At 37.1% G+C, this 25,732-nt stretch overlaps 1 protein-coding gene across 2 annotated transcripts; it reads right to left on the bottom strand.

Moving 5' to 3' along the window:
• Positions 1–7,707: 7,707 nt before the first annotated feature.
• clic5b (chloride intracellular channel 5b) lies at positions 7,708–21,919 on the bottom strand. Of its 2 annotated transcripts, none has more exons than XM_056269297.1 (6): positions 21,292–21,919; positions 11,531–11,640; positions 11,051–11,176; positions 10,492–10,598; positions 8,758–8,939; positions 7,708–8,093 (listed from the first exon to the last, which is right to left on the bottom strand). In XM_056269297.1, the coding sequence occupies exons 1-6, from the start codon at positions 21,808–21,810 to the stop codon at positions 7,929–7,931; spliced, it is 1,209 nt and encodes a 402-aa protein (XP_056125272.1). In that variant the 5' UTR covers positions 21,811–21,919; the 3' UTR covers positions 7,708–7,928. The 2 variants fall into 2 exon arrangements, with proteins under 2 accessions (XP_056125272.1, XP_056125273.1); XM_056269298.1 differs by lacking the exon at positions 21,292–21,919 and adding an exon at positions 17,173–17,321.
• Positions 21,920–25,732: the final 3,813 nt, after the last annotated feature.

Genomic DNA, 25,732 nt, shown 5'->3' on the forward strand with positions numbered 1-25,732 from the left:
GGTAATGCAAACCGGTCAAATCACGTTTCCAGAGATCTCGCATGATGAGTGACATATAGTCCCGGTGACATTATACCTATTATTTCTGATACTGTATTTTGGAAAACTGATGTTGCAAGCCAAACCGTTTTATCGATGCCCGCGTCTGGTACTCATTTAGCCCTGTCTCCAAATATCCCAATGCATGTTATTATATTAATGACAGATTTTATGCTTTATGACTGGAAAGTCAAACTTTCTCGATTTCCTGTGGAGCTTGTGATGATTTATATGGCTGAATGATAAAACGAATTTTCTTGACAGCCGAGGACTTGCGAGAGCTTCTGTGGGTAAAGCCGGGCTCAGGAACAGATTGTGCTCTTATGTGGAGAGATATATCGCATGATGGAGCGCCGAGAAGGAAACTCGGCTGTCCTGGATTCGTATACGCAGGCACCAAGTCATGTCTAAAATGAATTAGGGTCCTTTCAGGCGCAACTGTCTCCGCACACGCCGCCACATCCTGCCACTACAGGAAGAGCAACATTTCCATACTTAAATGAAAAACTGAAATGACAATCTGTTTTTACTGAGGCTGTAATCACCCTTTCTGTTCACCATATGATTCACTGTTAAAAGCTAATGAAGAAAATCTCTTTTACAGCTCAGGCTTTGATCAATCACTTTTGAGGAAAATAATAATACAGCAGACTCCATTATTCAACATGAAATATATCTGAGTAATAAATGTCTCATCTGGAAATTGTACAAAAAAAGGACGATAAAATACTCAGTATACTAGCAAACATGGTCATTCTTTGAAACAGGTGCCTTTTTCAGTTTGACAGAGTGAATTTAAAAGTACGATTCTGTAGGATTTTCAACATATACAAGATAAATAATGTGTTTATGTGTTGATGAAATGCATTGTGCCATCTTAAGATAAAGACATAGACACTTAGAAAAAAAAGGTTCAATGGAGTTCAATTTAGAACCCTAGGGTTCTTGACTCAATTTAAACAATTATTTAATTATTCAAGTTATTTATTTATTTTCAACAGATAAAGTATGTTTGCGAGCTGTTTAATTCATTACTTTAATTAAAACGAAAAAAATGAATTAAAACTAAATCAATGGATGGGAACCACAAAAGGTTTTATATATGAAGCGCCTTATACAGAACCCTTTAAGGTTCTAACAATTTCTTCTAAAAGTGTACAATTATGTTGGGATATACACAGTATGGTTTTAAAAATGTCACCCGATTACCGTTAAATCCTACATCAAAAGCCTTGTGGGAATTTAATACATTTTAAAAGGAAAATAATGCTGAAATTTCCATTTTTCAAATATCTGTTTCTTACTATACAAAACCATAGTATCAGACTTGACCATTTGAGATCATCCTCTGCTGACAAACATTACAAAACATATGATAAAGTGATCTAATGTAGCCGACATTAAAGAGTTGGAGAGTTAATCATGATGTCATTATGACAAAGTCTTTTTGATTGATGGAATAGTCCAAGAGAATTCAGAAACCCTTGTTATTAGTGACACCGGTGGCCGTTAAGTGAACTGCAGCTAGCAGAGTATTGCTCGTGCAACCAGTCTATGTGTAATTCAATGTAGGCTACTCACGGAGAAGTGCTTTTCGTTCTTCCCTTAGAAGTAAAAAGAAGTTGGAAACACCTTTGCAGCGATAACGAACATCAAGACGCCGTCCACGCTGCTGAAAACAACATTTAGATGAATATCGATGAGAAAGCAGCAGTTAAGAAAGCATGTGGATGTTTGCACGATCTCGGGAATTCACCGGCATCATGTCGATAGTAGATGAGGTAATTAAAATAACACTGCTATGATGGTTTGATTATAAATATATTTGAGACTAGACTTTATGGATCTGGCTATGTGAGACTATATTTTGAATCAATCCCTTTTTTGCTTTAAAATCATTTGTTTCATCATGTGTAATAGAACGAAAGAGGGGCTCTGGGAAGCGTGTAACCGTCATTTTCCCGGGAAAAACGTCGCGTGTCCTTCACATAAAAATCAGTCTACAGACGACCTTGGAAGTTGGGGAAGGTCTCATTATTAAGTTTATCTACAAACTGTTCACATATTGGCAGTAAAAAAAAGGACTAATAGCCTACATTAAAATTCGTACATTGACCCTTTAAAAATGGGCACATGATAAACTCTGTTGTTTATCAAAAAAAATTGTTTTAATAACAAATAGGCTATAATACAAATTAAATACATAAAATGAAACACATTATAAAACAATAATGCAGCAGACTCCATTATTCAAAATGAAATATATTGAATGTCTCATCTGGATATTGTACAAAAAAGGACAATAAAAAAAACCCTCAGAACTGACAAAAAGTCATTATATGATACAGGTGCATTTTTCAGTTTGATAAAGTGAATTTTAAATAAAAGTACGATTCTGTAGGATTTTCAACATATAGGCTACAAGATAAATAATGTGCTCATGTGTTAAAATCCAGTGTGCCATCTTAAAATAAATACATATACTCTTAGAAAAAAGGTTCAATCGAGTTCAAAATAGAACCCTAGAGTTCTTGACTCATTTGTAACAAAATATATATACAATATATATTTATATATGTCCACGCACATAAAGAAAATCTACATGGTACACGTTGTTATAGCCTATTCAGTGACCCATTACATGTAGGCTATATATGAGATATACAAATGACACCCGTTTTGTAGAATAACCCCAAAAGTATCTGATTTCTCTGTGTTTGTGGATCTGGAGCAGTCCTGTATGACAGGGCGAGTACTAAACCCCACTGCTCCGCTTTGATGTCCAGTTGGTCTGCCAGACTGGAGCTCTGCAGAGCCAGAAATCCCTCTGGTTAGGTCGTCAGCTTTCTACTGAAGCCACAGGCGTGTGCCTGTCAGATCAACAATCTCCATCAAATCCCACTGCATGTCAGTCACATGGCAACTTCATTACGATTGGGAGGAAAAACCTGATATTTTGTTTCTCCAAGAAAAACCTGGATTTATGTTTCTTCCACTTTGTCCTAATAAAAATGATATAATGCATTTGTGTCAGAATTCTGGAGACCAGTTCATTCTACTAGACCACAAATCAACAGTAAACTTTCATGTGATCCTAAAAACTAAATATTACTGAAATCCGGAGAGGAACTGCAAACATACAACCAAAATGAAGCTAAATAGGGTGACTTGCAGGAGTCTTAGAAGTTCAGCAATAATATATGGTTTTGTATACTCCATAAATCTGGCGATATCCATTTTTTTTACCGTTGCGCGCTTTAGTAGGCTACTGACTGTTGTTTATACTCTCAAGTCACTCAGACACTACCAGACACTCATTCAAACATTGATTCATTCTCAACTGTCACTGATTGTGGTAATTTAAGACTTTGTTCATCTGGTTCACAGTCAAACCTTTGTTTGAACACACTTGTGTACAGTTTCAGATATGTGTCTGCTGTGCCACAGACACATTGGTCAAGATGTGATTAGGATGTCGGAAAGCTGTAATACCTCCATCTGGTGGACATGTTCTGCAACTGCAATAAACAAGAGGGTGATGAAATAATGACATAAAATGTGGACCCCGCCCCCCTTATTTTTGCTACAATTAGTAAATTAGAATTAGAATTTTTTAATACTAAGTGTCAGCTATAGTTATACTTTACAGAAAATGCAGCTGCTAAGATTGTTATAGAAAATAAAGGTTTTGTGTAAAATAGCCTCTTTGCGCTTGCGCCCCTGAAGTGCCTTCAAATATTCAACATTATTCAATGTGTTGACGTCATTTCCAATGAAACAGGAAGACAGGATGGGACATATCGAACAGCTCCTCCCCTTTTTTTAAAATAGCCAATAGCGTCTCGTTTCTGTCACAGCTCGACCAGAGCCGTTGAGCTCGGAAAAGCCACAGTTTCCTCCTAATCTCTAACCGTTTCTCCTGTTAATCTCCATATCGCTTTAAAATACAACATTCAAATCCGATGCGTTTTGTGGTCTGCGCCGACTCATGCATGTGATCCACTCTGTGTATCGTGTCTCTGGACCAGAGCAGTGTGTGCGCTCCAGGGATTCACGTGACACAAACGTGAAACCAGACTTGATTCGCCCCAATGAAAGCATTTTTACACTGTCTGAATCGTTCCCTATACCCTATAGTGCACTATGTGCCATGTAGAAAATAATAAATGTGTGAACAAGTGACCAATTTTAGCCACAGCATCTATTTGGGGGCAGGACGCTTTAGATCTAGAGAGCATTTGATTGGACAGAATATCTGAAGAGAAGCTGAAGTGCAGAGTGATGTCATCAAAATCATTTATCCATATTTGCGGTAGTGAGAGAGTTTTGAATGCTTATATCTTCTAAATGTTGTCGTAGTTTTGGAGCACACTAGCTTATAGATAACAGTAAGACTAACATATTCATGCTAAAAGCCAAAAAACGTCAATTTTGATTTCATGGGAACTTTAAATTTGATTTCAATGGTGATTTCAACAAAACATTAATGATATTTGCGAGACTTTACAGTGAAATCCCAAATTTGTTCTGTTTTTCACACAAAACTCACAATATAGTTCAACAAATATGTATGAAGCACTGCTGTCACTTTTAAACCAACCAGATTTATGTTTGTCAGTGTGTCAACTTGCGTAACCAACTTGAAAATGAACAAAACCTGCGTGCAGATCTCTTTCGCCCTCACGCGAAACTCACGAAAGCGCGGATGAAAGTGATTGAATGCCCACGAAATTCAAAATTCACAGTCCAACTGTAAATGTAACCACACATTCATTATATGGATAAGATAACAGCAGCAGAGCTAGTACATTCACATACTTAGATTTCCTCGTTTCATGGTACGTTCTTAGAAATAAAGGCTCCAAAAGAGGGGTTCCCCAAAAAAACAGTTCATAAAAGAACCATTTTCTTAGTGTGAAGAATATTGTAATAATCTAAAGAACCTTTTGTGCAATGAAAAGGAATGAAAAGCTTCTTCAACATTAGATGCCAATAAAGAAACTTTACGTTTTAAGAGTGTAGAAAAAAAGAATACTACGTTTGAATGACGACATTTTTATTTGTAGGTTAATTATTCCTTTAAAAAGTCATTCCCAAATTGAAGCATGGACTAGAGAGAGACAGTGAGCCCGTCTATAGGGTCTCCTCCTTAAGGACTTGTGAATCACTCGAGTCTGTACAAAAAGATTAGAGTTACAGCCCTGAACCAGAGTGAGACATGTTTGACATTAATGCCGCATTGTATATTATCAGAAACGCTGAATGTGGACGCAGAGATCCAAGGCGGAGAATGTTTAAGGACTAATTACGAACCAGCGAGGCACAAGTCCTATAGCATATTTTCTTACTTGTGTGGAAAAATATAGCAGGCTCCATTTATTTTTCTGCACTGTTATTTCTGGATGGCTCCTGCTTCGGGTAAATAGTCCCGTTCCCTATTGTAAATCTGACGGGCACAGGTCTTCGGAGACTTTTGAGGCTCTTTTAAGGAAAAATAGAGACAGGCTTGGATGGCTTTTGGCCATAATGAGAGAGTGGAAGCAAAGGGAGAGCTTTGATCCATGGCCTGTAAGCTCATGTTTAAATCTGTTAGCAGAAATCACTCATCTTTGCTCGAGGATGAAACGACCAGATCAAAGTAGCTTTCTTCGCATTTAATGGACAATGAAAGCCAGTTTAGATGTTGGTGACATAGCTACCATCAGCTAACGTAAAGGCTCTATCAACACGTTAAGTAAATATATATATATATGTGTGTGTGTGTATGTATATATTTATTATGTATCTAGGTAGACAGACAGTGCAATGACATCCATACATTTTCTGAGTGGCTTAAGTGTCCAAAAACACTCAGAATGATCCAGAAACGTAACCGCACAATTAGCACTCATCATTCAATTACAATAAATATCCATTTCCTTAGAAACGGCTCCATAAACCGGTATCAATTAGCAAAAACGTGTGCGCAGGGAAAAAGAAATAATGCAAGTCAAACTGTGAAAATATTATTTTATTCATAGAGCTTCACTCGGAATAGGCCTCTCTGGCGCCACACTCTCATTTCATATCAAACGCTTGTCCAAACCACACAAGAGCAGGAGCTCCACAAGGACCTATCATGGGCCCTGTGCTATTCCAGCAGTGCTAAGTGGAGAGGAGGAGACCTGGATGAACGCCCGATCAGATTTCCTTATTCTCCGTTTCGCTGGACCGCTGTGTGTCGTGAATCTCCTTTCCACCTCAGCTCGTTAATTTCCCATAAACGGAGTTGTGAATAAATATTTAAGTATGATATATCCAGCGTTGATTGATGTTAAACACTTTGAGATAAGCCAACAAGAATTGAGAAGACAAAATGATATGAGTTGTGAGGAATAACAGAGGAAAGTCTGAACAACTTGTACTTTACAAAGAAATTACACGAGGCAATAAAGAATTGAGGATTTTCTGTAAACCGTTTGCGGAAACTCTGTTAGTGGCTCTCAATGTGTAATAAAAGAGCAGGATATTTAGCTAGAAACGATCATACTGTATTTGCCACACTGTATTTCTTCTAATGAAGGCACATATTAAATTAGATCCTCATTAAATCAGAATTCATTTAGTGCCCATTCAGGAAACAAAAACCTATGAAACATGTACAAAAACTAGGAATTATATTTAGTTAACTTTGAAGTTTATCCTGCAGCTCACATTTGATCTTTTAATGCATTATACACAAATATAATAAAAACATAATGGAATGCAATATTGTAAAACCAAAACAAAGTGAACAGGGTTTTTTCAACTGCCATGGTCCTTGAGTACTGTGACAATGCAGATTAAACAAAAAACGTTTACACTAACATTTGAAAGTTTAAGGGTTAGTAAGATTTTTTTAAAGAAATGAACACTTTCATTCAGCAAGAATCAATTAAATTGATCAAAAGTAACAGTAAAGACTTTTACATTGTTAAAAAGCATTTCTTTTTCTAATAAATTCTACTGAACTTTCCATTCATCAAATAATCCAGAAAACAGAAGCAGCACAACTGTTTTTAACGTTGATGATAATAAGAAATATTTCTTGAGCATCAAATCATATTATAATGATTTCTGAAGGATTATGTTATATTATAGTGAAAATTCTGCTTTGGAATTACAGGAATAAATTATATTTAAAAAATATAATAAAATAGAAAAAACTTTTATAAATGGTAATAATATTTCACAATATTACTGCTTTTACTGTATTTTTGATCAAATAAATGCAGCCTAGGTGAACATAAAAACATTTTGAAAAATCTTACCAACCTCAAGATTTTGAACGGCAGTGTATCTATCAAAACTATTTTGGATTACATATTTGTATTTCTGATTTTTCTTCAAGTTTAAATCTACATGAATGATTATGTTTGGGGCTGAGGGTATGATGATGTGTTCTATTAAATATTCCAGGGATCATCTTTTGATTCATTCTGATGCAGTGGAACATGTTTTGTCCCATATCTCAAGAATCAGTGCATGATATGATACACAGAATTAAACAATAGGAAGAACTGTTGTCTATGCTGAGAGAGAGAACAACAGAAAAACAGTAATATCCAGTCTCTTTAAATAGAGACAACAGCAAAGTTGCTTAGGATGATGTTTATATGAGCAACAGATCAGTGAGAGCTTGTAAGTATCGGAGGATATTTTGGATTCACATTTGAGTCACTGAACTCAGGCAAATGAGGTGTTCATAATTACTGTATATCAGAGAACAAAGGATGATTGATTACCAGAGCCCTGGATGAAAAACTACTAACTTGTAGTTGGGGATCAATAGTTTCGAATTACATGGAAAACATCAACTCTTCCTCAAGAAAACATCCCCAGGTCTGGTTGTGTCGAATTTATTCATCAGTTTACTTGGCTAGCCTCTTAGCCACGTCCTGATATGCCAACTCGATCTCGCTGTCTGCGGCTCGCGTGTTGATGAACTCTTCTTGTGCATACGCACTGTTCAGATAACGCCACACTCCTGTCAAATCGCTGGGAATGTCATAGTTACGATATTTCTTGGCAACCACCTGCAGACAAAAATGGATGGAAAAACATGAATGAAAATAATTCCATTTAAAAAGAAATGTAACCTGCTTTTCATTTGTCTTGTTTATGCACTGCTGTCGCTGAGAGGCCTGTTCACACTAAGAACGATAACTATAATCAGAGAAGGACTTTGCTATAATAGAGTCCACAACAGCGGACAATATCGTTCTGTTTATTCTAAGCACGCGCTGCAGTTTTGTCGTCTGCCGCTTTAAATGCTCGAGCTTGTTAAAGTCAGGTGGTTTCTGATTGGCTGTCAATGTTTTTATCCTTCATTAACTGAAAAACAATATCTTCCTTTGTGTTCAGCAGAAGAAAGAAACTCACACAGGTTTGGAACAACATGAGGGTGAGTAAATATGACAGGATTTTCATTTTAAAGCGAACTATTCCCATTATTCCTTTATGGGTTTTGCTCATGGTTTTGCTGGTAGCATGGCCCCCTGCTGGTATAAACCATAACTACACCATATGGCAGCAAACAGCATCTTCTCCATGAGTCCAACTTTCCCCCAAAACTGCCATTGAGATGAATGAGAATGCTAACGGATAGCTCTCTCCGGGTATTGCAGACCGCCTTGGGTAACCCCCCAAAAACTGCAGGCCAACTGCTAGTGTCAAGTCCCCTTCAGCGGCTCGGCTCACCTTCACTATGTGGAGCTTTGGCAGCAGGTTGCAGTCTGCCAGAGTCAGATCGTTCCCATCCAGGAACTTGCGGTTGGAGGCCTTCTCCTCCTCCATGCTGTCGGCATCTACCTCATCAGGCAAGGGACTGTTCAGGTAGTCGTCCAGCTTCTTGAGTGCCTTTGTCAAACCCTTCTCCAGAGCTAACAAAACAGCACATAATAACCAGTATGTTTTTGCACGGTATTTGATTGTGAATGGTCGAATCAGTTGCCAAACATAGGGTAACGGGACTAAAGGCACATCGCGGTAAAAGGCGTATTCTCTTTTATGGCACAAAAATTCAGCTCAGCTGAAATCTCAAATTTGGCTGATCCATGACGCGATCACCGACACCAACGCAAAGTTGATTCTTAGCTAATTTGATCAGATATTTAATGTTTTTTATAATCTTGTAGATTTATGTAGCAAATGAGAACCGATACAATTACCGGTATTGACCATATTTTGAGACAAAGGTCTTGTTAATGATTTTGAGTTTTGTTCAAGCCAAGGTAATTAAAGTAACGGTAATTATGGTATTTAAGTTTATCAATGATGGAGGAATATGTAAAAGTATGGTATTTGGGGTAAAAGGCGCCCCTGCTCACATATTAAACACATTTCAATTTTGCCCCATGCTGGTTTCACCCTGTGTGTGGAGTAACAGGCCCACCTTGCCATCTTACTTTTGAGATTTTTAAACAAACCACTTTAATGATTTATTTTCACACAATATATATATGCATATATGGGTGATCATATGTCAATATAATCTTTTTTTTAATATATATTGGTGATATTCTGATTAGTTTGATATTGGAAGCACTTTTTTTCAATAATATAATATTAATACCAAATATGATGTTTAATATTACATACACTACCGTTCAAAAGTCTGGGTAAATAATCCAATAATCCTTTTTTATGTTTTTGAAAAATAATTATTTTATGCTCACCAAGGCTCCATTAATTGATCAAAAATACAGTAAAACCTGCAATAATGTGAAAAATCGTTACAATTTAAAATAAGTGCTTTCTATTTTAATATATTTTAAAATGTAATTTATTTCATTTCATATTATTATCAATATAGAAAACAGTTATGCTTAATATTTTTGTGGAAACCATTCAGGATTCTTTGATGATTAGAAAGTTCAGCATTTATTTGAAATAGAAATCTTTTGTAACCTTATAAATGCCTCACTTTTGATCTATTTAATTCATCTTGCTGAATAGAAGTATTATTTTCTTTTAAAAAAAAATGTACTGACCCCTAACATTTGAACGGTAGTGTGAATATAATATGTGAATATAAATATAATACTCTTATATTTAATATTATTAATGTTTTATTATTATTATTTAAAAAATATTTTCTTTGGCTGCCAGGTTCCATATGTACGTCGTTTAAATACTGGCAAAACTCCAAATATTTATATCAGTCATCATTGGTTATCGTCTATCAACCACAACAAAAAATAGTTATAATTTCAGCCAAAATGTCTATTTTGGCACATTCCTACTGAAAACGTAGCCACTCTAAAAAGTGAACACTATTCATAATGTAATGCTAAAATACGTAGGATGTTTACAGCACTATTGATTCCATATAGAGTTAACCGAATTTAACTTTTCCCTGTTTCAGTGTACTGACCAAAACACAATATATCCATTCATTCATTCAATCAGTTTGATCCAGTTTGACATGCATACCTTCATTCGCATCTGGCTTTGTGTTTTTAATGAAAGCTGAGAACTTTGCAAATATGTTATTCCCAGCTGTGTTTGACTCCCTGTGCCTGGCTGCAAGTTTGGGGTACCTTGGACACAAGGAAAGGTACATAGAAAAACATGTGTCAGTATTCTTTACAGTTCTAGTTCACAGTGGTTTAATGTGATGTTTAATACAATATACATTGCAAAGGGGGAAAAAAAATATTCTTGGAAGTCTAGAGCTGCGGTTCTTAACTGGTGGGTTGTGACCTAAAAATGGGTCATAGGCCATGAAAAAAAATGATAAATAAAATAAATAATATAAAAATAATGATAACTTGTCCCATTAAGTGATGCTGTGCCTGTGATGCTAGCTATGCCATTCTTAGTCATATAAATAGATTTGAATGTTTGATGTTTGTTTACTTTAGTATACAATTTTGGTGCTTTGTTTGACTGTGATTGATGTCCAATGCAAAATCTGGGTCCTGAAGCAAAACCAGTTGAGAAGAACCACAGGTTTAGAGTTTCTATAGTGTATTTGTAAAAGTGAGCTTACTTCGGTGGTGCCAAAACCTCCTCCAGGAACTCCTCGATCTTGTTAATGTCTGTCTTCAGCTCACCGTTATAGGTCAGGAAAGGAGGGTGAGTGCCTGGAGCCAAATTGTGCAAATCAGCTGGTTTCCTGAACAACAACAAAAATTATATATTTTATTAATTTCTTAATGTCATTACTCAACCAGCTCTTGCATTGCAGAAAAAAATGTAGGTCGATTCTTTTTCATTTTCGTATTGGCAATGAATAAAATTCTGAACTATATTTGACTTATATTTCTCAAATATAATAATCCAGTTTTCCTGTCAAAGCTCAAACCAATGTTTAATAATCTAAAACTGACTGCAAATACTGTAATAACTTTTTTTTTTAGATTTAATATCCAATAGAAATGTCAACACGTGGCATTTGTTACTGACATTTATTTAATATAATAATGTAGATTTCTTGTCATTAGATATATCAGACGGATAAAGTCCTCACCTCTTGAGGTCGACGGTGGTGACGTTGAAGACTACACCTTTGAGCCAGAGGATCATGAAGAGGCGTTGGGAGAACGGACAGTTTCCGATGCTCTCGCCATCACAACCAGCCTGCAAACACAAAGACACATCTTTACATATACATCACCTCCAGGAATCAGTAAGTCTTCATTTATCTTAACATGTCTGAGACCAGTCCTCATGTTCGAGAGGGAAGAGACTGGACTGAGAATGATAAAGTGTCATAGCGCCCCCTGCTGCTGCTTTAATGATTTGATGGACGTTACCCTGAAGTCAAACTACAAGGACATTTTCAAGTAAAATAATCGCTAAATGTTGTCAGATAAACCCTATGGGTAACACTTTACATATAATGCACTATAAAATATTTATAATGCCTTGTAATGCACCTTATAATGCATTGCATGCTCTCATGAATAATTGTAACCACAGTTACAATACATTATAATACTTATTATTATAATTATAATTAAACACACCTTTAGAAAGTATAATGTATTAAAACACATGACAAACAACCAATTTCAAATTGGTTTTTCAAATATTATAATACATTTTTAATTTTGGTTACAATTATTTATGAAAATATAGAATGAAAGTGACATGTGGAGTGACAAGTGACATTATAATGCATTATAACGTACATTTTGAATACCTATATAATGCATTATACATGAAGGCTTTAAAGTAGTGTTAACAAGCGGTAAACGATTTCTTAAAAACACTTGATATTTGAAATCAACCCAAACAAACACACACCCCTCCCTTCATTGCGCCGCCCCCAAAACGCACAGACATGCAATGCAAGATTGGGTGTCTTAAAGGGATAGTTCACTTTGAAATTATTTTTTTGTATGTTTTAGCTTACCTCAAGGGCATCCAAGATGTAGGTGTCTTTGTTTCCGCAGTAGTTTTAATTTTGATATTTTTAGGTCAAACCGTTCTTGTCTGTCAGTCATATAATGCAGGTCTATGGTCACTTCCTCAAAGAGCATGCACAGAAAAGTCCAAATTAAACATGATTTAATGACTCGTAAATGTAAGTACACATTGATGGCCGAAGACACGAAACGAGCGGTTTGTGTGAGAAAACGAACAGTATTTATATCGTTTTTACCTCTTGTAAACACAGCCACGTCCAAGTGATCTGAGGGCGCGGGCGCTTCGGTCTGCGCAAGCGCCGGAAGTGATCTCTCGCGCGTGTACGTCACTCATTGTTTACACAGAACAGAGATTGTAGGTAAGACGGCTAATTAAAATGGTACTAATTTGCTCTTATCCGGGATGTTTAAACCGTCGTAAAATTTTAATTAGCCGTCTTACTTACAATCTCTGTTCTGTGTAAACAATGAGTGACGTACACGCGCGAGAGATCACTTCCGGCGCTTGCGCAGACCGAGGTGGTGACCATAGACCTGCTTTATATGACTGACAGACAAGAACGGTTTGACCTAAAAATATCAAAATTGAAACTACTGCGGAAACAAAGACACCTACATCTTGGATGCCCTTGAGGTAAGCTAAAACACACCAAAAATTAATTTCAAAGTGAACTATCTCTTTAATGGATGGATGTCTGAAGTGAGGCAAAATAATACTTAGATGATGAAAAAAAAATACTATGAAGAACAAAAAATGAAGAAGGTACACAAGAGTATATTGATGAGTTTCCCCCATATGTAAAAGCGCTTTGAGTACCTAGAAAAGCTCTTTATTAATGTAACGAATTATTATTATTATATTATATACAAGCAAGAGTTGGTTTTTAATCGCCCGCAGCACCGCAGCAGCTCCAGACAAACAATGACACTCAAAACTGTCCTGTTACTATAGCTAACATTACTACAACAGCATATATTTGGTTATGTGAATTATATCAAAACCAATGTTACTCGCATGTGGAGCAGAAACAACGCAACCTCAGCGGCCGTTTTCAGGCCTTCCCGCTTAGGCTCTCTCCAGTTCGGGAAAGCCTTTCTAATATTAACTCGGTCCTAAAGCACTTGCCTGATCATAACCCTTCTTTTGCCAGTGATATTCCTCTGAGCTTTTCTCTTTTGTAATGTCTCTTATCCTCTTTCTTCAAATCTCCCTCTTGCTCACTCTCTCTCTCTCCTCCCCCATCATGAGTGGACACGCCCCCTACTGCTGATTGGCTACAAGTGTGTTGTGGTGCTCAGTCCGATCCACTTTCAACAGCGTTTCTCAGAAATATATATTTCATTCTCATAAATCGCTTAATACATGTTAATATACAGTATGAATGCCTAAATCTCTGAAGACACTGACATTTCCAATAAGTGCAATGTATTGCAGGTGAGCTGTGTTCTTTATTATTTCTTTATTATTGTTATTTTCTTTCTTAATAGTTCTTTCTTATTATTATTATTCCGCTCAAGAACTCAGTGTTTTGTGATATTATTTTGTAAAATGGTACAGATACTTGTGGTTTGGTGGGATTTTGCTAAAACCATGAAATTATTAAGGATAAATAATTCAACCTGATTCATTCAGTTACAGGTCAGGGAGATAAAAAAAAGTAATTAAGTTAATATTGTACTTTAGTTTAACACCTTAGATTGCCGCCATTGACCTCACAGAGGTCGCAGTCTGGACGCCACGAAATTGGGGCATGCACCAGGAGCAATTGTGCTTATGCTCATTTTAAAATCAATATCAAATTAGTTACACTAATTTACCTTATTCAGTGATTTACGCTATATTTCCTCATAATGAAGTGTATAAATGACCCTGGTTTTTACTATGCCTGACAGTGCATTGAAAAATGTTTTCACACTGCTACTGTACACTCACCGGCCACTTTATTAGGTACACCTGTCCAACTGCTCGTTAACACTTAATTTCTGAGCAGCCAATCACATGGCGGCAACTCAGTGCATTTAGGCATGTAGACATGGTCAAGACAATCTCCTGCAGTTCAAACCGAGCATCAGTATGGGGAAGAAAGGTGATTTGAGTGACTTTGAACGTGGCATGATTGTTGGTGCCAGAAGGGCTGGTCTGAGTATTTCAGAAACTGCTAATCTACTGGGATTTTCACGCACAACCATCTCTAGGGTTTACAGAGAATGGTCCGAAAAAGAAAAAACATCCAGTGAGCGGCAGTTCTGTGGGCGGAAATGCCTTGTTGATGCCAGAGGTCAGAGGAGAATGGCCAGACTGGTTCGAGCTGATAGAAGGGCAACAGTGACTGAAATAACCACTCGTTACAACCGAGGTATGCAGCAAAGCATTTGTGAAGCCACAACACGCACAACCTTGAGGCGGATGGGCTACAACAGCAGAAGACTCCACCGGGTACCACTCATCTCCACTACAAATAGGAAAAAGAGGCTACAATTTGCAAGAGCTCACCAAAATTGAACAGTTGAAGACTGGAAAAATGTTGCCTGGTCTGATGAGTCTCGATTTCTGTTGAGACATTCAGATGTTAGAGTCAGAATTTGGCGTAAACAGAATGAGAACATGGAACCATCATGCCTTGTTACCACTGTGCAGGCTGGTGGTGGTGGTGTAATGGTGTGGGGGATGTTTTCCTGGCACACTTTAGGCCCCTTAGTGCCAATTGGGCATCGTTTAAATGCCACGGCCTACCTGAGCATTGTTTCTGACCATGTCCATCCCTTTATGGCCACCATGTACCCATCCTCTGATGGCTACTTCCACCATGTCACAAAGCTCTAATCATTTCAAATTGGTTTCTTGAACATGACAATGAGTTCACTGTACTAAAATGGCCTCCACAGTCACCAGATCTCAACCCAATAGAGCATCTTTGGGATGTGGTGGAACGGGAGATTCGCATCATGGATGTGCAGCCGACAAATCTGCGGCAACTGTGTGATGCCATCATGTCAATATGGACCAAACTCCCTGAGGAATGCTTCCAGCACCTTGTTGAATCTATGCCACGAAGAATTGAGGCAGTTCTGAAGGCAAAAGGGGGTCCAACCCGTTACTAGCATGGGGTACCTAATAAAGTGGCCGGTGAGTGTACGTCTCTGCAGTCGAGGAGATCAGGTGTCCCAAAACAGCGGCAACACTAGTACGAGACCAGCTATAGCTTACACTGTGACACAATACCCAGCACAATATGAATTATGCACACTGCATTCATTAACCGCGGTCCTGGCAGTGAGAAGAACATGAGGAGCGTGCTGTCAAATATATAATAGGTACACGGACACCACTAGTGAAAATACTTCTGTTGCATCTTTTCTAAATTAACAGAGTTTGTTTTCATTACCAGGTTCGAGAGAAATCATGAGAGACAATGCATTGCATAACAAAGTCAGATAAATGAGGCAGATGGTATTTGAAAGGTCAGGACACTTCCAGTTCCACTCATCTGTCCATTCTGGCAAATTCAGAACAGAGAGACGACTGGAAGCAGGACAATGAGCGGCTACGATCTGGAAAGTGCGGAACAATAGGCCGGTTTGCTATAGGACCGGTTGCTCTGTTGGGCAGCAGTTCAGGGCTGTAAACAGAACGGGGTGTGACTGACTGACTGACAATGCCTTGTGTTCAGTATTTATGCTGTTAAATGCAAAGGATTAGTGCGTGTAAAAGGATTTGTTTGTTTCGAACATTTTATTTTTTCAATGATTTAAGTTGCTTCAGTATGACTGCCATTGGCACATGAGATGCATTCTCCAATTTAATCATTTGACTTTCATCATAACTGAAGCGTGTAATGCTTTGTCAGTGTTTGTCATATGTTTGCTCTCTCATAAGTGACTTTGCAGAGGCTATCTATGAAACAAAACGTATTATCTTTTGATTATTTTCCCCATTATGTTCAGATCTAATAAGCTTGTTGCATTATGTGCAATGATGGACATCACTTTTAAAAACTGTATTTATTTTGTATTTGTGTGCAATGAAAACAAATTGTATTCTAATAATGGTATGTATACCTTTATTTTGTGTTAGGCCCACAATCACAAAAACTAGGTGTCCACGATATATCGGTATCATATTGGTTATTGGACAATATTATTATATTTAATAATAGTTTTATATTTTTATAATCTATTGGTATCAGTCAATATTAAATAAGTCTTGACCAATTTTGGATATTTAATTCATGCTTATTTCCTTCATCAATGTATCTTGAATCTTTAAAACACTAATAATGATAATGAATTTAATAAGACTGTTAAATGAAATATATAGCAAATCCATTTTTCTTACTGTACATTATATATGTTGTGTCACTTTTAGCATTTAAAAGCAGATTTTAGTTTTCAGTGTTTTATTTTTAATTAGTATAAAATGGTTTATTTAGACAAAACAGTATCATTTATTAGCCACTTATTAGCTTATTGGTACAGGTCAAATTTTTTATATCAGTGCATCTCTACCAAAAACATCAGAATGCGAATTATTGAGGGTATATTCTTTTAACACCACCTTTATAAGCAACCGATAATCTATAAACCAATGTGCGAGAACTACTGGCATTCAAACATCACTCTACTTACAACCCTAGTCAAATATGCACATGTTACTCTAGAACAACTATTGAGTTACACTGACATCATGAGAGCTTCATAACTTTACTTCTGCATACTCTAATGCTAGATATATTTTCCTTACCTTGACAAATAACTCAATGTCAGGTTCTTGACCGTCTCCCATTGTAGACACTTTCTTTGACTCAAGTACCTCTTCTGATCTGTCCCCTACATCCTCCCAGCAGTATTTTGCTAATATTTCGGGTTAAATGTCAACGTTCATCCACGCTCACTCAAATTCAGTTTGTTCTGCTCTTGATGGGCATCTAATGGCACCAGGTGCTGTAATGTCACCTCGAGCCCAGATGAAAGGTGAATCTAGCTCTCTCCCAAACAGGGATGATGTAAAAGAGAGGGAATAGGTGAGAGGCTTTAGTTGGGGGTGGAGCTTTACTTTGCCCCGCCCCTGACACAAATAACTCTGATGAGCTTGAGTGACAGATGAGAATAAACCAGAACTGTAACTATGATGTTGAGAGATGACCTTGAAACATGGAGATTCACGTTTCTGATTCAGTATTCGTCCGTGCACATATATTACATGTAAACACAGACAATTCATGAATTTCTTATCAAAAAGATTTAGCCCTATAAATAAGTTTCTTTTTAGAGTCTCGGCCACTAAACTCGTGCGCCATCTTGTCTCTGTATAACTAGGCCTATATGACATGTTCATGGCCCAGAAACTCAAGAGTAGAGGAATGAGCCGCATGCATTTTTAATGCAGTCCAAGTCACAGGCAGTGCGCTGGCAGGCAACGGCAGGTTATATTTGATCATCTTCTGGAGCCCAGGAGCATAAGATTCCCTGTTAAATATTTTATGAGCTGGCTTTGGTTTATACCATGAATTCGCGTTCAAAGTTTTCGGACATGACTGATATGAACCTGTGAAATGAAGATTACTCATTTGGTTTCTTAAAATATATAATGGTGTTTAGGGAGTCAGATAGTCAGGAGGGGGGGGGTAGGGGGGGGTAGGTGGGGGGGTAGTACATACAGTATAGATATACAATACTATAGTAATGAACGCAACTTTCATGCGCAATTGATTGATGGATAAACTGCTCCTACTTCAGTGTTGCACGTCCATGAATGAGCAGGGTTTTATAGCGTATTTAATTCAACAGCTCTGGTAAACTTAATCATATATCCCATTTCAGGGGGGGCCAAAATTATGATTTAAAATCAGTCAAAGCTAGAAACATATCTTCATATTTACTGGCAAAGCTTCATGTTAAATGAAAATCCCGCCTCTCTGACTCCCCGAACGCCATTATATATTTTGGAAGAAATTACTACATTCATGCTACAGTCAGTGTAGGATGCAGTTGTTAGCGGTGGATGATTTTCCTCCTTTTTGAAATATACTGTCTATATATATACTGTAAATATATGAATGACTAATCATAGCAACTAACAATGCTTGCTTCAGTGTTGTTGTAAATTAAACCTGACGCATGAAAGACTACAGTGGCTTTACATACAGTAAATTCCCAGTAAAATATATTTTGCTAAAAACGTTTTGAAGTAGAAGCAAATGGATTTCATTTACTAGTAATTCAAATGCCCTTTAACCACAGGTTACATCACTGATGATGTGTCCGAGTGCATTATAAGATCACCTTTCACCTTAGATGAGTTGGAATATGAATTAAATAATGTCAGTGAATGAAGCTCCAACATGAGTCTCTTTTTTCATGGCTCAGTTCCCAACAGGTTCAGTGTAATCACTGCAGTGAATAATTAACTTCTGCATGGTGCACATTTGGCTGAGCCAAAGTCCTCTAAGAGTTTTAAAATATATTTCTTAAATGTTCAAGGTCACACTTCAGGAATTGTTTACCGCCTGATAAACATTGTTTAATCAAAGTTGCAATTGTGTGGAAGAGTCTGCTTATCTATATCTGATTATCACATTGCTGCTGCTACACATTTAAAAAATGGCCACTAATGTCACATGTTTTTTTATATGAACAGAGTTAAGTTAGCCTGGTTAAAACCAGACCATTCTCAGTTGTAACTGAGTTATGGTCTGGCAAAGCGTCATAGACAAATCATTTCCAGAGGGGCGTCACCAACGGACGTCGCGGATAGAGCTAAACCCAATCAGAGCGATGAAGGAGATGACGTATGCAGAGCGGCGGAGAAACGTCTCCGAGTGTTGTTCTTTGCTCGGTTTTTAACAAAAAGGAAACGTTCAAATCGCTTAAAACAGACGTGATAGCTGATTCGAACGAGTGATGTTCGACGGCGGCATCCATCTTTGTAATGTAGGCTACAAAATCTGCTTCAAAATCCCAGCGCTGTCGTCATCGTGTAAAGCCCGCCCCAACGTTTCTGATTGGTGCCTCGATTTCGACGGATTGGAAATGGGTTTGAATGAGCTCTTTGCCAGACTCACTTTCAGAGCAAAATCTAAATTTGCCGGAAGTTGTCTGGGTTTTCCCAGGCTAGAGTTAAGGCCCATTCACACCAAGAACGATAACTATAACCATAACTATATTAGCGTCCACACCAACGGATGTTATTGTTCTGTTTATTATAAGTGCTCGCTGCAGTTTTGTTGACTGCCGCTTTAAATGCTCGAACTCTGCTAATCTTTCATATTTAGAATGGTTTTTAGAGCTATATCTTTATTGTTATTGTGATCGTTATCGTCCTTGGTGTGAACAGGCCTTTAAAATGGTTTCAGCGATACTCAGGAAACAATACAATCGTGATAACTGTATCCTTTTTAATAGCAGGAGTTAAAACAAATATAGACATACTGTAAATGTAAGAAGTAAAATTATTCTTTTTAATACGTAAATATTGAATCTAATAACATCTAATGAACCACCAACATCTCTATGATTTAGTACAGGTGGCAATGTCAATTCCAGTCATAATCATCTGCCTTCAGCAGGTCACAGCACAGCCAATATTAAATTCATAACCAAGGCCAACATTTACTTGACAAATGCTGTTATGTTCTCTTTCAGGCTTTATTACGAAAGCAGTCTGATGTTATGTCAATCAACAACAACTTACACTCCTTTATTCCTTGTTTTTTATGACGGCCATAAAATAGTTATGTAATATTTGAATTGTTCCTAAGGGTTTCTTAAGGACAACACCTTTATCGCGCTATGTTCATTGGTGCATCCATATCAGTGTATCTTATTTTCAATTGTGAACCGGTAAAAATAACATTTTTCTTGATGCCATAATTCTCATTCGGAATCCATGTCACGGTAAAGTGTTCCTCAGGTCAGGAGTTCATCCTGGTATCGTGACTGTACGGATCCCAAGTTAATGATTATTCATATTGCCTGTCACAGTGAACCTTCCAAAGGAAAATGAATGGCGACGCAATCAGGATCTCTATCTACTGACACAGGCTGTGAGCAAGCACAGAAACTTTTGAAAGCTCCATTGAAGTTAATGATCAAGAGGAAAATAGTACCTGAATGAATCATACCAATCTTTTCTGTAAAATTTAGGCCATTGTGCTTAACGTTGATTTTGATCTACCGAATCATTAACCTACTGCTAGAGATATTTACATCCATTACACTTCTAACAGCATTTCAGTCAGCCTGATTTTCTTTTGCATCCTTTAAAGTTTAAAACTGTTTTTCATTTAGATAATAAGGCAGTATGAATTCATGATTTTCATGATTTGTTATCACATTTTTTCTTTTGTTAAATCATCATAGATAATTGATGTGGTTCAGATAACATATTTTGAGTTTCTGCTGTTTAAACCAATCTCCATTGTATTAACTCAATTTTTTATTTTTATTTAAATGAACTCAAACGTTTAAGGCAACCAGGGTTACTTAATTTTTTTAAGTTAAACCAACACTTACTTATTTTACAGTAAAGTCACTGTTTTTGAGGGTTTCCCAAATGAGGTTTGAGAGATTAAAAGATATAACAACAATTTAGATGAAACAGGGGTTCAGTATAAAATCTGCTGATTGAGTGAACAAATGTTTGACATTCATTTTGTCTTCACATTGTCTTCAATGGTCAAAGGTAAGCAGAAATATGACAAACCACATCACTATCACAAACCACACCCAACTGACCTTTAGACTCTGAAATGTAGTAAGGCCAACTTTAATACTTTCTTTAGAAAAATTAAAAAAATAAAGTTCCGGATATTATTTGCCTTTGTCATAAATACAGCCCAAATAAACCGACAACAGCCCTTACCTTGACGAAAAGCGCAATTCCAGGCTGGTTCGGGTCGGGAACCTCAGTGGTCTCCTGCTGCACGCCGCTGTTCTCCACAGTCTTCAGGCTGTAGTCAACCACCTCCTCCGGTTCTGGAGATTCGTCTTCTGGGAGACTGTACGCCATGAGCAGGTCTTCGTTGACCAGTGAGGGCTGGTCATCACAAGGGTCTCCAATTCCCCCTAAAGATGAAGACCTTCCGGACCCGTATCCGTCTCCATTCTGCAGAGACGCCACCATCAGCTCGCTTTCGATCAGCTCTCCTCGTTCACTGGAGGGTGAAAGCTGAGCTTCTTCTTCTTCAGTTGAGTCTCTCGTGTTCATGTAGTCTGGAGAGGGTTGGTTGACCATGCTGTAGATCGGTTCCTCACGCGCGCCTTGATTCTCATATTTCGGCTCTGTGTTAGTACTCTTAATGTCAACATACGGCTTCTCGTATATGTTTTCGGTCCTCTCGTCGATTTGTTCATATATGTTTTCTTGAAGGTTCGTGGCCATGATTAAAGCTCGCCCAGAACTTTTGAGAAGTGCGAGGACGTCTGGAGAAATGGGAAAGTCGCTCACCTGTTGCAGCGGAAGATGACAGATCACTTATAAATGAACTTTGCTCGATGACTGTCATAAAATGTGAGCAGTAAATAAGTGACTCCCCGCTAGGTATTCATACTCTCTTGAGAAAAATTGCATAGCCTATTTGCTACATTTTTATTTAATTAATGTGTATACTTTAGCCCACAAATCATACTGGCAATATCATCCAGTACAGATTTTTTTTAAAAGTGTCGTGTGATATTAAAGAAAAATGTCATTTAATAAACCAAAAAGAATGTCTGAACCTCAAGGGTTGCTTTTCTTTTTCTAAGGTTTTGCTTTAAACTTCACCTTCAGCACGCATAACAGGCATGATATCAGCGTAATATCACACAAGTAATTCTCTGTTATGAGTCATTTCCGAGCGAAGTCCAGGGAATAAGCTTATGTTTAAACACAGATGCGTTCATCCTCCATGTTCTGTTTTTGGTTCAAGTACATGACAAAGCCAGTCTTACCTGTTTTAACGCAGTTTGCGTGTGTATTGTGTTTCATTCTCCCTGATTTTATTTATTTGCTAAACAACAAAACCAAAAGCCATCAACACATTCTTTGAACGTCTGGAAACGACCATTTCCACAAGCCTCTCCAAACATTAGGATTTACTACACATAGCAGCTTAGCTATATATTTATTATTTGATTAATTATTATTTGTTTTGCATAAAAATACAATTAAAACAATTGTCATAAAACACAACTTCAGAGGGAAATGCTCAATTATGATCACTAGGTGGCAGTGAGTGATCAGGAATAGAAAGAAAACTCTAACACTACAACAGTTTGTTATACCAATCCATCAGGTAAAATGATGTTAATTGCATTTTAAAGATGCTGGGATAATATTCAAGAGGCTTTTTTAAGTTATAAAATCAAATTTTATTAAATGTATACTCTATATGTATACTTTGACATTTGGATCATTTGAGTATTTTTAAATAGCCTACATTCAAATTTTTCATTTTGTATGTTTGGACATTGTTTATACCTTAATAAAATAAAAAAAATAAAAATTTTCAACAGGGAAATTCTGACAAAACCTCTGAACCCTCATGATTTACTATCCATATTACCTTTTTGCAGGGGGGTCTTTTGGCCATTAAAGGGATAGTTCACCCAAAAATGACAATTCTGTCATCCTTTACTCGCCCTCAAGTTGTTCCAACCCGGCATGAATTTCTTTCTTCTGCTGAACACACAAAAAATATATATTTTGAAGAATATGGGTAACCAAATAGTTGATGTAGTACCCTATGCCATCCATAGTATGAAAAAAAAAAAACTATGGAAGTCAATTGGGCACATCAACTGTTTGGTTACTGACATTCTTCAAAATATCTTATTTTGTGTTCAACTGAAGAAAGATATTCATTCAGGCTTTGGAACAACTTGAGGGTTCAAATGATGACAAAATGTTTATTTTTGGGTGAACTATTATGAAGGTAATATGATGCCATAAAGAATCGCATGCGCAGGGTAAGATTTGTGAAAGTGTACATAAGATTGCAAGCATGCAAGAGACGATTTGTAAAGGTGTAAATCGCCTTTCAAGTGTAAGAAAAACATATTTGCAGCATTTTACTGTTATTCGTAAGTGTAATGCATGTATTGTGAAACTGCAGCTTCATGCTTAGGCTACGCAAAATAAATATGATCTGTATTCTTCTGACTTCCATTTTTCCGTTACACTTTTGGCACGTTTGTTTCGCTCAAATACGGCAAAAAGCACTGCAAGCCTGTGAACAGCAATTTGCAACCGAAACAACAGAGTCAGAAACTCCGAACTGCAAAACAGATTGATCGCGTAAAATCAACCTTTGTGTAAAAAAATTAACTGTTGCAAATGTCTAAATGACTTGTGTACATGAGGCAAAAGAGTTCCCGAAATAACCCGATTTGTACAGTTGCGTCTTTTTTTTTTGCTGCGCTTGGCAGATTCTCTCACTCATTGAGTTTTGCAAGCGAAGAGGAGAGCGGGTCCACCTTCATCGTGTAGCCAAATCAAATGAGCTCGCTTTACTCTCGATTTACTCTTATCTGATTGGTTCAATAAACACTCCAGTCGCCAGAACAGAAAACATCTTGATCTTCATTTGGCACAGTATCGTTCTTGTTGCCGAAATTGAACTTTTAATGCACACATACATGTTACATAAATAAATAAATTATTAAACATTATTAAAGACTACTTTTTGTTAAAGTTGAGTTTATGTTGATTTGAAGAATCAGTTTTCCATTAGCTACAGTCAAATCTGGACACGGAGAAAGCATTTTGTTATTCATACGAGCTACAAATAATAGCTTGATCAGTCACACGAAAGTAATCAGAATCAATATTGACAGTGTGACTAAGACAATATTTCAAAATTTAGTGTTAAATACCATGAACAGAGACATGATGTGAAAAAACACTGCATCCAAATGGTATTATTACACAGCTATTAAAGAATGGGTATTGAATATTTTGATTGTAAAGTTTAACATCAGCTCAGTGGTGTAACAGATAAAATATATAAAATTTCAATCCAATAAGGTTAACACCAGCTCGAAATTCAGTATTAACTCATATAGTCAGCCTAATGGTGCCCAGCTTATTAAAAAAATCATGATTTATTTATTTATGTACTATTTCGGAAACGAGAATGATGCTGTGCCAAATGAAGATAAAGATGTGTTCTGGCGACTGGCGTGTTTATTGAACCAATCAGATAAGAGTAAATGGAGAGCAAAGCGAGAAGCTCATTTGATTGGCTACATGATGAAGGTGGACCCGCCCTCCTCTTCGCGCTTGCAAAACTCAATGAGTGAGAGAATCGTGTCAAAACTGTAAGCGCAGCTAAAAGAAGACGCAACTGTACAAATCGGGTTTTTTCGAGAACTTTTATGACTCATGCACACAAGAAGTCATTTAGACATTTGTTACACAAAGGTTGATTTTACGGCATCAATGACTTACGTATTTGTGCGAAACAAACGTGCCAAAAGTGTAAGCGCGAAAAAATGGGAGTCAGAAGAATACAGATCATATTTATTGTGAATTAAGCATGAAGCTGCAGTTTCACAATACATGCATTACACTTACGAACAACAGTAAAATGCTGCAAATATGTTTTTCTCACCCTTGAAAGGCGATTTACACCTTTACAAATCTTCTCTTGCTCATGCAAATTTTAATTAGGCCTACGCTTGCAAACTTATGTACACTTTCACAAATCTTACCTGGCTGCTCATGCGATTATTTATGGCATCATATTACCTTCATAATATCTTTAAATCCTGCATGCCATCAATATCCGCCAAGAAAGTAGTAACACATTGGATACCGTGTGAGTGTTTGAGAGTTGCAAATTCAGTTCTCTGGGAGTGGGTGTCTATTTAAAATCGCAGGTACCTTTTCTGTGATCATGCGAGAGAATTCTAATCTGTTTACTGTCTAGCCTATATTTGGTTTAGTTTGTTTCTGTGTAATTCGAGTGATGTGGCCACACAGGAAGTGCACAGTAAAGGTGCGGCTCATCCTCTCTCATGTCAGAAAACACAAAACACAGAAATATAGCCGTTGTGGGATGTCATGTGTCTCTGTGTGTTTGTGTGCAGGCACCATCTGCCTGCAAAAAAAAAGCATTAAAAGTGATTGAACCTTGTACAAAAGAAACCTCAGTCAAAAAAGATAAACCTAAACACTTTGATCTAGTTATAATGAGTTCATGACCACATAAGACAGACAGACAGACAGACAGACAGACAGACAGATAGATAGATAGATAGATAGATAGATAGATAGATAGATAGATAGATAGATAGATAGATAGATAGATAGATAGATAGAT

This window comes from Rhinichthys klamathensis, unplaced genomic scaffold, assembly GCF_029890125.1.
Source record: "Rhinichthys klamathensis goyatoka isolate OS25496 unplaced genomic scaffold, OSU_Roscu_1.1 h1tg000281l_1, whole genome shotgun sequence".
NCBI classification, from domain to species: domain Eukaryota; kingdom Metazoa; phylum Chordata; class Actinopteri; order Cypriniformes; family Leuciscidae; genus Rhinichthys; species Rhinichthys klamathensis.